Source organism: Lissotriton vulgaris, chromosome 4_1 (genome assembly GCF_964263255.1).
Source record: "Lissotriton vulgaris chromosome 4_1, aLisVul1.2, whole genome shotgun sequence".
NCBI classification, from domain to species: Eukaryota; Metazoa; Chordata; class Amphibia; order Caudata; family Salamandridae; genus Lissotriton; species Lissotriton vulgaris.
This window is the reverse complement of record NC_141691.1, coordinates 1354107255-1354121025: the sequence shown is the minus strand read 5'-3', so window position 1 is coordinate 1354121025 and position 13771 is coordinate 1354107255. Positions and strand designations below refer to the sequence as shown.

The window sequence follows — 13771 nt, the reverse complement described above, 5'->3', positions numbered from 1 at the left end:
ACAGTGAGTGCAGAGTGACAGTGAGTGCGGAGTGACAGTGAGTGCGGAGTGACAGTGAGTGCAGAGTGACAGTGAGTGCAGAGTGACAGTGAGTGCAGAGTGCGTGCAGAGTGACAGTGAGTGCAGAGTGAGTGCAGAGTGACAGTGAGTGCAGAGTGACAGTGAGTGCGGAGTGACAGTGAGTGCGGAGTGACAGTGAGTGCGGAGTGACAGTGAGTGCAGAGTGACAGTGAGTGCAGAGTGACAGTGAGTGCGGAGTGACAGTGAGTGCGAAGTGACAGTGAGTGCGAAGTGACAGTGAGTGCGGAGTGACAGTGAGTGCAGAGTGACAGTGAGTGCAGAGTGAGTGCAGAGTGAGTGCAGAGTGACAGTGAGTGCAGAGTGCATGCAGTGAGTGCAGAGTGACAGTGAGTGCAGAGTGCATGCAGAGTGACAGTGAGTGCAGAGTGACAGTGAGTGCAGAGTGACAGTGAGTGCAGAGTGACAGTGAGTGCGGAGTGACAGTGAGTGCGGAGTGACAGTGAGTGCAGAGTGACAGTGAGTGCAGAGTGACAGTGAGTGCAGAGTGACAGTGAGTGCAGAGTGCGTGCAGAGTGACAGTGAGTGCAGAGTGAGTGCAGAGTGACAGTGAGTGCAGAGTGACAGTGAGTGCGGAGTGACAGTGAGTGCAGAGTGACAGTGAGTGCGGAGTGACAGTGAGTGCGGAGTGACAGTGAGTGCAGAGTGACAGTGAGTGCGGAGTGACAGTGAGTGCGAAGTGACAGTGAGTGCGAAGTGACAGTGAGTGCGGAGTGACAGTGAGTGCAGAGTGACAGTGAGTGCAGAGTGACAGTGAGTGCAGAGTGACAGTGAGTGCAGAGTGACAGTGAGTGCAGAGTGCGTGCAGAGTGACAGTGAGTGCAGAGTGACAGTGAGTGCAGAGTGACAGTGAGTGCAGAGTGACAGTGAGTGCAGAGTGAGTGCAGAGTGACAGTGAGTGCAGAGTGACAGTGAGTGCAGAGTGACAGTGAGTGCAGAGTGACAGTGAGTGCAGAGTGCGTGCAGAGTGACAGTGAGTGCAGAGTGACAGTGAGTGCAGAGTGACAGTGAGTGCAGAGTGACAGTGAGTGCAGAGTGACAGTGAGTGCAGAGTGAGTGCAGAGTGACAGTGAGTGCAGAGTGACAGTGAGTGCAGAGTGACAGTGAGTGCAGAGTGAGTGCAGAGTGAGTGCAGAGTGACAGTGAGTGCAGAGTGACAGTGAGTGCAGAGTGACAGTGAGTGCAGAGTGACAGTGAGTGCAGAGTGACAGTGAGTGCAGAGTGCGTGCAGAGTGACAGTGAGTGCAGAGTGACAGTGAGTGCAGAGTGACAGTGAGTGCAGAGTGACAGTGAGTGCAGAGTGAGTGCAGAGTGACAGTGAGTGCAGAGTGACAGTGAGTGCAGAGTGACAGTGAGTGCAGAGTGACAGTGAGTGCAGAGTGACAGTGAGTGCAGAGTGCGTGCAGAGTGACAGTGAGTGCAGAGTGACAGTGAGTGCAGAGTGACAGTGAGTGCAGAGTGACAGTGAGTGCAGAGTGAGTGCAGAGTGACAGTGAGTGCAGAGTGACAGTGAGTGCAGAGTGACAGTGAGTGCAGAGTGAGTGCAGAGTGAGTGCAGAGTGACAGTGAGTGCAGAGTGACAGTGAGTGCAGAGTGCATGCAGAGTGACAGTGAGTGCAGAGTGACAGTGAGTGCAGAGTGACAGTGAGTGCAGAGTGACAGTGAGTGCAGAGTGACAGTGAGTGCAGAGTGACAGTCAGTGCAGAGTGCGTGCAGAGTGACAGTGAGTGCAGAGTGACAGTGAGTACAGTCACTCAGCACCACCACATTATCAGTCAGAACCACCACAGCATCACTCAGAACCACCACAGCACCACTCAGCACCACCACAGCATCACTCAGCATCACTCAGCACCACCACAGCACCACCATAGCACCACTCAGCACCACCACTGCATCACTCAGCATCACCACAGCCCCATTCAGCACCACCACAGCATCACTCAGCACCACCACAGCACAAATATGTTCTCTCAATGTTTCAAGCTTTATTACAAATGTCACAAAAAGATGTTAATATTTCACTTCTGTTCTTGGATTTTGTTACAATAAAATACACTGAACATAATCTTCACAAAAGTTATTTACAAAAGTTTAAGCTATTGCCATTATAAATTACAATCACTTTTATTAAGTATTAAAAAAAATGAAAAGCCATTGTTAATTGTAATATCAATACATCTAAGTCACATAAATACAAATGTTGCATTACAAATGCTATAGGTGTCACATTTGCGAAAGTTATAACTATTGGCATTGTAAATGACAAAGCTATTAATTTAGCTATTTTCAAAACCAACACATAAATGAACGTTTGGTGAATTTCCATTAAAATATTTGACTTTTTTACTAAGATATTATTATACTGTTTTATGCAAACAAAATTTAGATACTGCATAAATAACTTTAATAAAACATATTTTATATGAAGCTTTTTATGTAAAAAAAAAACTATAGCATAAAGCAAAAAACAATTGCCATTTACAATGCTAATAGCTCAAACTTAAATAATGCGAGACCTATTGCATTGCAAATGCTTGTTTTAATGGGGTGTCTGTTTTTGTGAAATAATGTCTGATTATTACATATTGTGCATAAAAAGGACACCACTAGTCAAAGTCTAGTTTGTGATGTGATATCTGCATGAGTTAATGGCCTTGGAATCTTAGCATTCAGCTACTTTGGGCTATTTTTTTTACATAGTTCTGTTCTAGTTGACATGTTTTTTATTCTTCTTCTCATTCACATGTTCCAGCCTCCATCGGTGTAGGGTTCATCTCTTTCACAGACATGAACCTCATCTTGAATGGGAGTTTCTTCAAAGGCAGCAACACAGATTCACCAGAAACTCTTCGTGACATCGAAGTAAACTCTCGAGTAGTCAGTGGTCAAATCACCAGTGACAAAAGGACCAACTTCTCAGAACCCGTCATCTTCACCCTGGAACATTTAAAGGTTTGTGGCACTGCTGATGTCGAGGGTTGAAATATGACAATCTGGCCGGGTGGCTTTGGTTGTTAGGGTGGATATATGCAAAGGAGGAACTGGGTGTTCACTGTGATGGCTGCCAAAGCAGAGGCTCATGGGAAGTGTCTGATCTACACACCTTTAAATCACAAATGGTATTAAGTGAGCGTTAAATGATCACCACCAGTCCTGAAAATCCCTAGCTGCTTCTGAGTTACTAAACAAATGCTCTTCAGAACGAGAAAATGTTTTCAAAGGTCTCACAGAGAATTCTTAAATTCCTTCCTGGTAAAGGTCTGTTGTTTTGCTTTTAAATAGTAATATTAATTTAAGGAATCCTATGCAGTGCGGTATCTTCATGTTCTCCTCCTTTTTGACCACATAAACCTACTCAGGCTGTTCCATTGCAAACTGCCTGATCTTATCAGTCTCTTCTTTCCAGTGATATAGAAGAAATTCCAATTGAACTGGCACTTGGTAGCTACTATGTTGAATGTAGACGCCGGTGTGCCTGCCCACTCCCCCCATTACCACCTAAAATGAATACCATCATTGTGGGGTCATCATCCCTTGAAAGAAGATCACTGTGCTAGAAATGGATTATGAGCCATACCCAACTCTAAACATTGGATCAGATTCACACAAAAATAGGATAAATAAGGGCGAAGATGTCCGTCTTCGCCTGTCCATATTTTTCTTACTTCTTTCTATTCACATGTATTGCCATAAGTACACCTAGAAAGCTGTACCAGGTACAGTTTCCCAGGTGTACTCCTGGAAAGGTTATGTAACGTTCTTTACAAACACCTACGCTCGCTGATCGTAATTCTACGTGGAAGAGAACTATGTACAACTGGAATAGGAACCCCTGAGCAAAATCGCTTTTTTTCTCTGCAGACAAAGGGGCAGATTTACAAGATGTGCTAGTTAACTTGCGTGACGGAAAATAGCCTTATGCCACCATGGATGCGCTGCATTTACAATGAGGTGCACTGTGGCGCAAGGACAGACAGATGCATGTGATGCATCTTGTCAGTGTAAGGGCAGAGCATTGCTGGAGTTGTGTCGCAAGTACGACGCTACTCCAACAATGGTTAGGAAGGCCTATTCCTAACATGCTGAGTCACTCTTTATGCCTGCTTCAAGCAGGCGCAAGGTGTTGACGCAGTGGCATCGTAAAAGTGACTCAGTAAAATCGTGTGGATTTCACGGCGTCACTTTTACGAGGCTTCTTTGGGATGGAACGCCCACCCTACATACATTATACCGGACGCAGGTATAATGTAGCTCAGGGCTTTACAAAGTGACGCATCTCCCTAGATGCGTCACGTTGTAAGTATGTTTCATCGTGGCGCATTGTTTACGACAACGCTGCGTCACAGAAGTGATGCAACGGCGGCGTAAAGTCAGTGCAAGGGGCTTGTAAGTCTGCCCCAAAATATTTTTGCCTGTGGAGAATACCCTTCCCCTACGCCCTGCAAATCTATGGGTGAATGGTTCCCCTTTACCCCCTGGATGGGGATTTAGACCAGTTCAGTTCTAAAGTAAATCGAAGACCCATTCGAGAGATGAAAGGGTATGGATCAGAGTTTGAAAATGCCCACAAATGCATGAATCTGTGGAAAAACACTTTGGAGCTTTCGCTTACCAGCACGATTGTCACCAAGGTCACTTTTACAAAATCGTCTCACTTTTTTGTCTGAGAAATAAAAGTAAACATTAGTATACCAGTAAGCATCAAGTTGTCAAAACACATAGATTGACATTTGACCTTTGTCTTTTAACACACAGCTAATGTGACAGGATAAACATAAACATTATGTGCATATTTATTGCTCATTCACCTACTGAACTCCAGCATGGCCATTTTGGGGGTTCTGCAACACCTCCCGGCCTACCCCGCCCCCCCCCCCCCCCCCCCCCCCCCCGCCCTTCTCCCAGCCCGTCGCACACCGACTCTTAGGGCCTATGCCTGCAAAAGCAAGCAAAATGCACCAGGAAAGTCTGGTAGTCGATTAAAGAGGCATGAGGTGGATTCAAGTCTAAACAGTCTTTATATTAGGCACGCTGACATTTGATGGCGCCAGCCGCGGATGTCCTTTGTATATTTGTTTGGGGAGAATGCTCAAACAGGGGCAGGGGAAAATACATGTGTATCTGGTCCGGCCAGATGTTGCTAAACAGTAGCTATAATACTTTCTTTATGCCCATGCATGTTACATTTTACCTTGTACATTGTTACCTAGTATGTGTTCATGATGCTCTGGTATGAAACTCCTGCCAAGCCATCCATCTGTCACATGACGATCTGCTTTCTGTTCATTCCAACCCTGTCCTATTGTCAGATGGTTCTACGTTTGACTGTTAGTTAATTGAGGTAAGGCTTAAATGTGATTGGGTCTGTACATTCCTAATAACAGAGTGTGTGTTGCTGTATCTGCTTTAATTTCAACAAAGACAACAGGTAGAACCCAGAGCACCACTATCCAGCTGTTTTACTGGTTCTCCACCTGATATAAGGTAGGAGGGTCTGGTGTTCCCTCTCGGCAGTGTTTTCCTCTGTTGAGGGCTTACGTGGTACTGGTTCCTGCTCCTTTGCTGTCTTTGTTCAGCTGGTCTTTCATGCTTCTGGGAGGTGAGGTGTTTCCATCTAAGCCACCAGTGCTGGGCAGATGTCACCCTCCTGGCCAAGATCGAGCTGTGTAACAGTCTGCCTTGAGGCACACTGGGAGATGACACTAGACAAAACAAGAATTCCTGAACGTACAACTGTCTTTTGGTGGCATGCACTTTGCTCTTCCTCCCCACCCCTCCCAGCCACCCCCACCCCCAGCAATGTCAGTAGCCTGTTTAAGGCACTTTATTATCTCAAACAAGTCAACCAATGAGTATTATTACTTCATCCCTCTCTTCCAACACTTATTGAGTTGGACGCCATGGAGACCTGCTTGACGGTGGACTGCAACCCCTATACTGCTTTGCCAGTCTTTGTCTGACCGCTTCAAGGGAGAAGGAGGTGGGAGAATGTTAGTTGGGTGCTCAATAAAAGGCCGCTTTTCCTCCTGCTGCGCGGGATGTGCCCGGGTGTGCTCCCGGGCCAAGACCAGGCCAAGAGTGGGCCCGTCTACATCCGCCTGCGACCGGACAAGGCTGGGCTGGGCTGGGCCAGGGCTCTTGGCTTTCTTTCTTCAATTTTCTGGGCCCACACCAGTCAACATTGGTCCTGCAGTTGATGAGATGAGAAGGATGCCTCCTTACAGAAAGATTGGCGTAGAGCGGTAATTCACTTGGGGTGCCGTCACAACAGCTTATTTTCCAAATTCTTGGTACCTAAATCAACAGCTTCCAAAAAATGGAGATTAAGAGACATTTGGGGAACAAGGATAAGATAAAGAGTCATGCTTAACTTTTATCACCTCCTACATTACTACGGCAATGGGTGCTAGTTCCACTGAGCTTAACCTGGTAGAAGACCCTATTGAAGCTGTAAAGAGCCTGATTACTGAACCATCCCCTATGCCGGATGCTCAATCTGGGGCACCCAAAGTAGTTTTGAATTCAGTATCTGAAGACATCATCCAAAATGTGATGGCACGAGATTACCAGTTTAGGATATTTCTAAACATACTCACCTGGGCCCATAAACATGCACACTTTAAACCGGTAATCTCTTTTCCCGCCTATCAGGAGTTTTCTAAAATATACCTGAACACCACAACTTACCAAGTATTTGTCACTTTACTCATTTAATCACTTTGGTAAATGGATCTGCCAGTTAGAATACTAGGTAGCATAATAATTTACTTTTATCATAAAATAACCACAGACTCAGGGCAGTTTTAAACACTTTATCTATGCAATATTTGGTGAGTCAAGTACCAATACAGAGCAGTTAAAGACTTTTCAAGTAGAAAAGTAATAATCAAAGATTTAATTATTAAAGACTTTGCATAATCACTTTTAGACATTGGTACCTGGGAAGGGTGAGAAAGGGAAACGGTACTAGGACATCCCACACAAATTTATTTTTACCTCGAATGGTGCGAGGACCAACCCCTGGCCAAGGGCTGGGAAAAAAGGGCTCCCGAGTAATCAGGAACCAACAGGTCAGGACAGGTGCAGGACAGGACAGGTCATCTCTGCTAAGTGCAACGCCGGCATTACACCCCTCTCTGATGCTACTCTCGTACCCCGACTGGGTAGATCGATTCTTCTCCCTCAGCAAATTCAAGATTCTTCTGTCAGAGTGCTCGACCAGCCCTCTGCTCTCGATTCTCCATCAGCATATGTTGGTTCAGTGACAGGACTGTGATAAGTCGGACAATCTAACTGACTAAGCCTACCTTAGTTATACCATTTTCCAGAGTATGTACCACCCCCCAATGTTGCAAATTCGTGTATTCCCTTTATTTGATGGGTCAGAAAGACAGGGAGAGGACACCATACCAGTATGAAGTAATTTTCCTTTAGTTAATTGAACTAGGTTCCCACCCACAATGTACTTTTCCATGATTGTATTCCACCCAGCATTATTTCATTTCATATACAATGTAAAATATTTTATTATATTTTTCTCCTTTCTCCGTGTCACGAGGGGAGGTTTCCAGGCGCATCACTGGTAAGATGGGACTTGGCAGGGTTTCAACGTCAGGAATTCAAGGTTTTCAGAGTTTGAGTGCGCATGCACTGCATATCCAAGATGGAGAATATAAACACCCTTCAGGCCCAAATACGAGCTATCAATAAAGTCAAAGAGAGACACGTTAAAATACAAAAATAAATAAATGCACTGTATAACACTTATTTCTACTCTATTCCCATTTATTTTATTTTATCTAATGCATTAGCAGTTAAGCAAACACACAAGGTTTAGTTTAGGCAGAAGCATATGCATTACCATGTGAGATTCAAAGCGGCCATTTCTGGCACTACTGCGCAGCTGCAAAGAATTCCCATCAAAAGCAAAGTATGTCATACTACGTAGATACAGTAGGAGCATGCGCAAAAGAATTCCTGTGTTTTCGGCGGGCATATTAAGACACTCGAGTTACTTGTTAGTAAAGCACATAAGAAAGCTTCCCCTAGATACTGAAATGTGTGTAGTGCAATTATTGGTACTTACAAAACATGTTGGTTAATAACGCTGGTTATTTCAAAAGGGCTGAATCCAAGCAAGATTTGTTACGTATTAAACCTTGCTCCATCAAAGGTTTCAGCTTCTTCTAAATCTAAGACACTTAAATGGACAAAAGTTAAGACCCAACGTGCCACTCAGGAAAACTTGAGTGCAAATAACCCTGGTTTGTCTGGCCAGTCGCGTCAAAAGTTAATAAATCACCACAGCTTTAAAGGAAGCCGTTTGAAGGGAATATATTTAAGCACCCCAAAAAGGCCCATGGATTACCGGATACATCACATTTGGATAAAGTGGGGGTTTCTTTTCTTCCTGGATTACTAATCTAGTAATGCAAAAACCCACTACCAAAGAACATAACATGGCTACACCTCAAATAAGCAATCTGTCGCTTGTCGCCAGTATGGAAGCTATGTTTAATTCTTTTCAGCAAGAGATGATGGACCATATTAAGCTTTTTGCATTTTGCATTCCACACCACCCCAGTTCAGACATGGCCATATGCAAATCAGCTTTGATTCCGGTCTAGGAAAGACATGGCTTGGCAGTTCGGACTGGACTGTTCCCATGAGGCACAGGGTCAAGGCTGTTTTGCATATGGCCATGTCTGAACTGGGGTGGTGTGGAGTGCAAAAAACGATGGATTTAGGCCCAGATCTCTGTACTGGGGTGAATGTATGACATTGTTCTGCATTCTTTCCATCAACTGTTGTTTTTGCATTTGTCACAACGAGTGGGCTGGGTATGCTCAGACGTGAGTCCCATAATCTCCACACCACTGGAGTCAAGCTATCCTGGCTGAAGACGGCTGATAGCCAGAAACAGGTTCTAGGATGCTTGATTCCGGTACAGGAAAGACATGGCTTGGCAGTTCGGGCTGGACTGTTCCCATGAGGGACAGGGTCAAGGCTGATTTGCATATGGCCATGTCTGAACTGGGGTGGTGAGGAGTGCAAAACAACGATGGACTTAGGCCCAGATCTCTGTCTTGGGGTTAATGTATGACATTGTTCTGGATTCTGTCCATCAACTGTTTTTTTTGCATTTGTCACCCCGAGTGGGATGGGTATGCTCAGACGTGAGTCCCATGCTCTCCACACCCCTGGAGTCAAGCTATCCTGGCTGAAGACGGCTGATAGCCAGAAACCGGTCTTAGAATGCTTGATTCCGGTCCAGGAAATACATGGCTTGGCAGTTCGGGCTGGACTGTTCCCATGAGGCACAGGGTCAAGGCTGATTTACATATGGCCATGTCTGAACTGGGGTGGTGTGGAGTGCAAAAAAACAATGGATTTAGGCCCAGATCTCTGTACTGGGGTGAATGTATGACATTGTTCTGCATTCTGTCCATCAACTGTTGTTTTTGCATTTGTTACCCCGAGTGGGAAGGGTATGCTCAGACGTTAGTCCCATGCTCTCCACACCACTGGAGTCAAGTTATTCCGGCTAAAGACGGCTGATAGCCAGAAACCGGTCCTAGGATGCTTGATTCCGGTCCAGGAAAGACATGGCTTGGCAGTTCGGGCTGGACTGTTCCAATGAGGCACAAGGTCAAGGCTGATTTGCATATGGCCATGTCTGAACTGGGGTGGTGTAGAGTGCAAAAAAACGATGGATTTAGGCCCAGATCTCTGTACTGGGGTGAATGTATGACATTGTTCTGCATTCTGTCCATCAACTGTTGTTTTTGCATTTGTTACCCTGAGTGGGATGGGTATGCTCAGACGTGAGTCCCATGCTCTCCACACCACTGGAGTCAAGCTATCCCGGCTGAAGACGGCTGATAGCCAGAAACCGGTCCTAGGATGCTTAATTCCGGTCCAGGAAAGACATGGCTTGGCATTTCGGGCTGGACTGTTCCCTTGCGGCACAGGGTCAAGACTGATTTGCACATGGCCATGTCTGAACTGGGGTGGTGTGGAATGCAATAAAACAATGGATTAAGGCCCAGATCTCAGTACTGGGGTGAATGTATGACATTGTTCTGCATTCTGTCCATCAACTGTTGTTTTTGCATTTGTCACCCCGAGTGGGATGGGTATGCTCAGACGTGAGTCCCATGCTCTCCACACCACTGGAGTCAAGCTATCCTGGCTGAAGACGGCTGATAGCCAGAAACCGGTCTAAGGATGCTTGATTCCGGTCCAGGAAAGACATGGCTTGGCAGTTCGGGCTGGACTGTTCCCATGAGGCACAGGGTCAAGGCTGATTTGCATATGGCCATGTCTGAACTGGGGTGGTGTGGAGTGCAAAAAAACGATGGATTTAGGCCCAGATCTCTCTACTGGGGTGAATGTATGACATTGTTCTGCATTCTGTCCATCAACTGTTGTTTTTGCATTTGTCACACCAAGTGGGATGGGTATGCTCAGACGTGAGTCCCATGCTCTCCACACCACTGGAGTCAAGCTATCCTGGCTGAAGATGGCTGATAGCTAGAAACCGGTACTAGGATGCTTGATTCCGGTCCAGGAAAGACATGGCTTGGCAGTTCGGGCTGGACTGTTCACATGAGGCACAGGGTCAAGGCTGATTTGCATATGGCCATGTCTGAACTGGGGTGGTGTGGAGTGCAAAAAAACGATGGATTTAGGTCCAGATCTCTGTACTGGGTTGAATGTATGACATTGTTCTGCATTCTGTCCATCAACTGTTGTTTTTGCATTTGTCACCCCGAGTGGGATGGGTATGCTCAGACGCGAGTCCCATGCTCTCCACACCACTGAAGTCAAGCTATCCTGGCTGAAAATGGCTGACAGCCAGAAAATGGTCCTAGGATGCTTGATTCCGGTCCAGGAAAGACATGGCTTGGCAGTTTGGGCTAGACTGTTCCCATGAGGCACAGGGTCAAGGCTGATTTGCATATGGCCATGTCTGAACTGGGGTTGTGTGGAGTGCAAAAAAATGATGGATTTAGGTCCAGATCTCTGCACTAGGGTGAATGTATGACATTGTTCTGCATTCTGTCCATCAACTGTTGTTTTTGCATTTGTCACCCCGAGTGGGATGGGCATGCTCAAACGTGAGTCCCATGCTCTCCACACCACCGAAGTCAAGCTATCCTGGCTGAAGACGGCTGATAGCCAGAAACCAGTCCTAGGATGCTTGATTCCGGTCCAGGAAACACATGGCTTGGCAGTTCGGGCTGGACTGTTCCCTTGAGGCACAGGGTCAAGGCTGATTTGCATATGGCCATGTCTGAACTGGGGTGGTGTGGAATGCAATAAAACAATGGATTTAGGGCCAGATCTCTGTACTGGGGTGAATGTATGACTTTGTTCTGCATTCTGTCCATCAACTGTTGTTTTTGCATTTGTCACCCTGAGTGGGATGGGTATGCTCAGACGTGAGTCCCATGCTCTCCACACCACTGGAGTCAAGCTATCCTGGCTGAAGACGGCTGATAGCCAGAACCCGGTCCTAGAATGCTTGATTCCGGTCCAGGAAATACATGGTTTGGCAGTTCGGGCTGGACTGTTCCCATGAGGCACAGGGTCAAGGCTGATTTGCATATGGCCATGTCTGAACTGGGGTGGTGTGGAGTGCAAAAAAACTATGGATTTAGGCCCAGATCTCTGTACTGGGGTGAATGTATGACATTGTTCTGCATTCTGTCCATCAACTGTTGTTTTTGCATTTGTCACCCCGAGTGGGATGGGTATGCTCAGACGCGAGTCCCATGCTCTCCACACCACTGAAGTCAAGCTATCCTGGCTGAAAACGGCTGACAGCCAGAAAATGGTCCTAGGATGCTCGATTCCGGTCCAGGAAAGACATGGCTTGGCAGTTTGGGCTAGACTGTTCCCATGAGGCACAGGGTCACGGCTGATTTGCATATGGCCATGTCTGAACTGGGGTTGTGTGGAGTGCAAAAAAATGATTGATTTAGGCCCAGATCTCTGTACTGGGGTGAATGTATGACATTGTTCTGCATTCTGTCCATCAACTATTGTTTTTGCATTTGTCACCCTGAGTGGGATGCGTATGCTCAGATGTGAGTCCCATGCTCTTAACACCACTGGAGTCAAGCTATCCTGGCTGAAGATGGCTGATAGCCAGAAACCGGTCCTAGGATGCTTGATTCCGGTCCAGGAAAGACATGGCTTAGCAGTTTGGGCTGGACTGTTCCCATGAGGCACAGGGTGAAGGCTGATTTGCATATGGCCATGTCTGAACTGGGGTGGTGTGGAGTGCAAAAAACAATGGATTTAGGCCCAGATCTCTGTACTGGGGTGAATGTATGACATTGTTCTGCATTCTGTCCATCAACTGTTGTTTTTGCGTAGTTTACGTGTCCAGAATGAAAAATGACGAGACCTCGCCTCGCGGATCGTGGTAGAGAAGCTGATGGCTTCCGAGATTTCAAAAAACGAAGTCAGTGTTATTTATTTACACCAAAACTGGATGGTATTGGTGAAGCATTGAGATAAATAAAAACAGGCTGCTCCCAAGAGTCTAACTGGATGTGGTTGTTGTACCAGTCCAAATCTCCGAAGGAAGTGAGTCTTGATCTCTATTTCAAAGACCACTATCAATATAACTTTATTGGCACACGAAAGAGGTCAAAAAGGATGAAACAGAGGAGTATCGCTTCTAGTTTGTCATGGAAAAAAGGTTCATGAACACAACTAGGGTGATGTAACCTCAATGCAAGGATAAATGTCCCTAACACTATTTGGTATGAATGATAAATAAAAAGCCAACATCTCTAACTATGATTCAGAAAAGGGGGTGGTGATGAACAGAGTGTCTGAGCTAAGCAGACCACTCTTACCCAGTCCAAAGATCAGGGCTTGATTCATCACCGTTTTTTAGCTCACTGCACCATCCCAGCTCAGAAATTGGCTATACGCAAATTAGTCTGACCCTGGCCCAATGCATCATGGGAACAGGGCAGACCAAACTGCCAAGCCAATTCTTATACTGGGAAGGAAACAAGCTACCGGGGACCGGTTTCTGGCATTTCAGCCGTCTTCGGCCTGGCTTGCTTGAATCCTGATGGTGCAATGAGATAGGGACTCACATCTGAGTATACCCTTCCACGCTTATGGTGGACATAAATGATTCAGAAAAGGGGGTGGTGATGAAAAGAGTGTCTGAGCTAAGCAGACCACTCTTACCCAGTCCAAAGATCAGGGCTTGATTCATCACCGTTTTTTAGCTCACTGCACCATCCCAGCTCAGAAATTGGCTATATGCAAATTAGTCTGACCCTGGCCCAGTGCATCTTGGGAACAGGGCAGACCAAACCACCAAGCCAATTCTTATACTGGGAAGGAAACAAGCTACCGGGGACCGGTTTCTGGCATTTCAGCCATCTTCGGCCTGGCTTGCTTGAATCCTGATGTTGCAATGAGCTAGGGACTCACATCTGAGTATACCCTTCCACGCTTATGGTGGTCACTGCACCATCAGGATTCAAGCAAGCCGGGCCGAAGACGGCTGAAATGCCAGAAACCGGTCCCCGGTAGCTTGTCTCCATTCTGGTGAAGAATTGGCTTGGTAGTTTAGTCTGCCCTGTTCCCATTATGCACTGGGCCAGGGACAGACTGATTTGCATATAGCCAGGTTCTGAGCTGGGATGGTGCAGTG

At 46.4% G+C, this 13771-nt stretch overlaps 1 protein-coding gene across 1 annotated transcript in view; it reads left to right on the top strand.

Moving 5' to 3' along the window:
• ADGRE1 (adhesion G protein-coupled receptor E1) overlaps nt 1–13771 on the top strand; it is a 273334-nt gene that overhangs the window by 179008 nt on the left and 80555 nt on the right. Inside the window, exon 8 of the mRNA XM_086917969.1 lies at nt 2834–3033. Coding sequence (XP_086774095.1) covers nt 2834–3033 — 200 coding nt within the window. The remainder of the gene's footprint in view (nt 1–2833; nt 3034–13771) is intronic.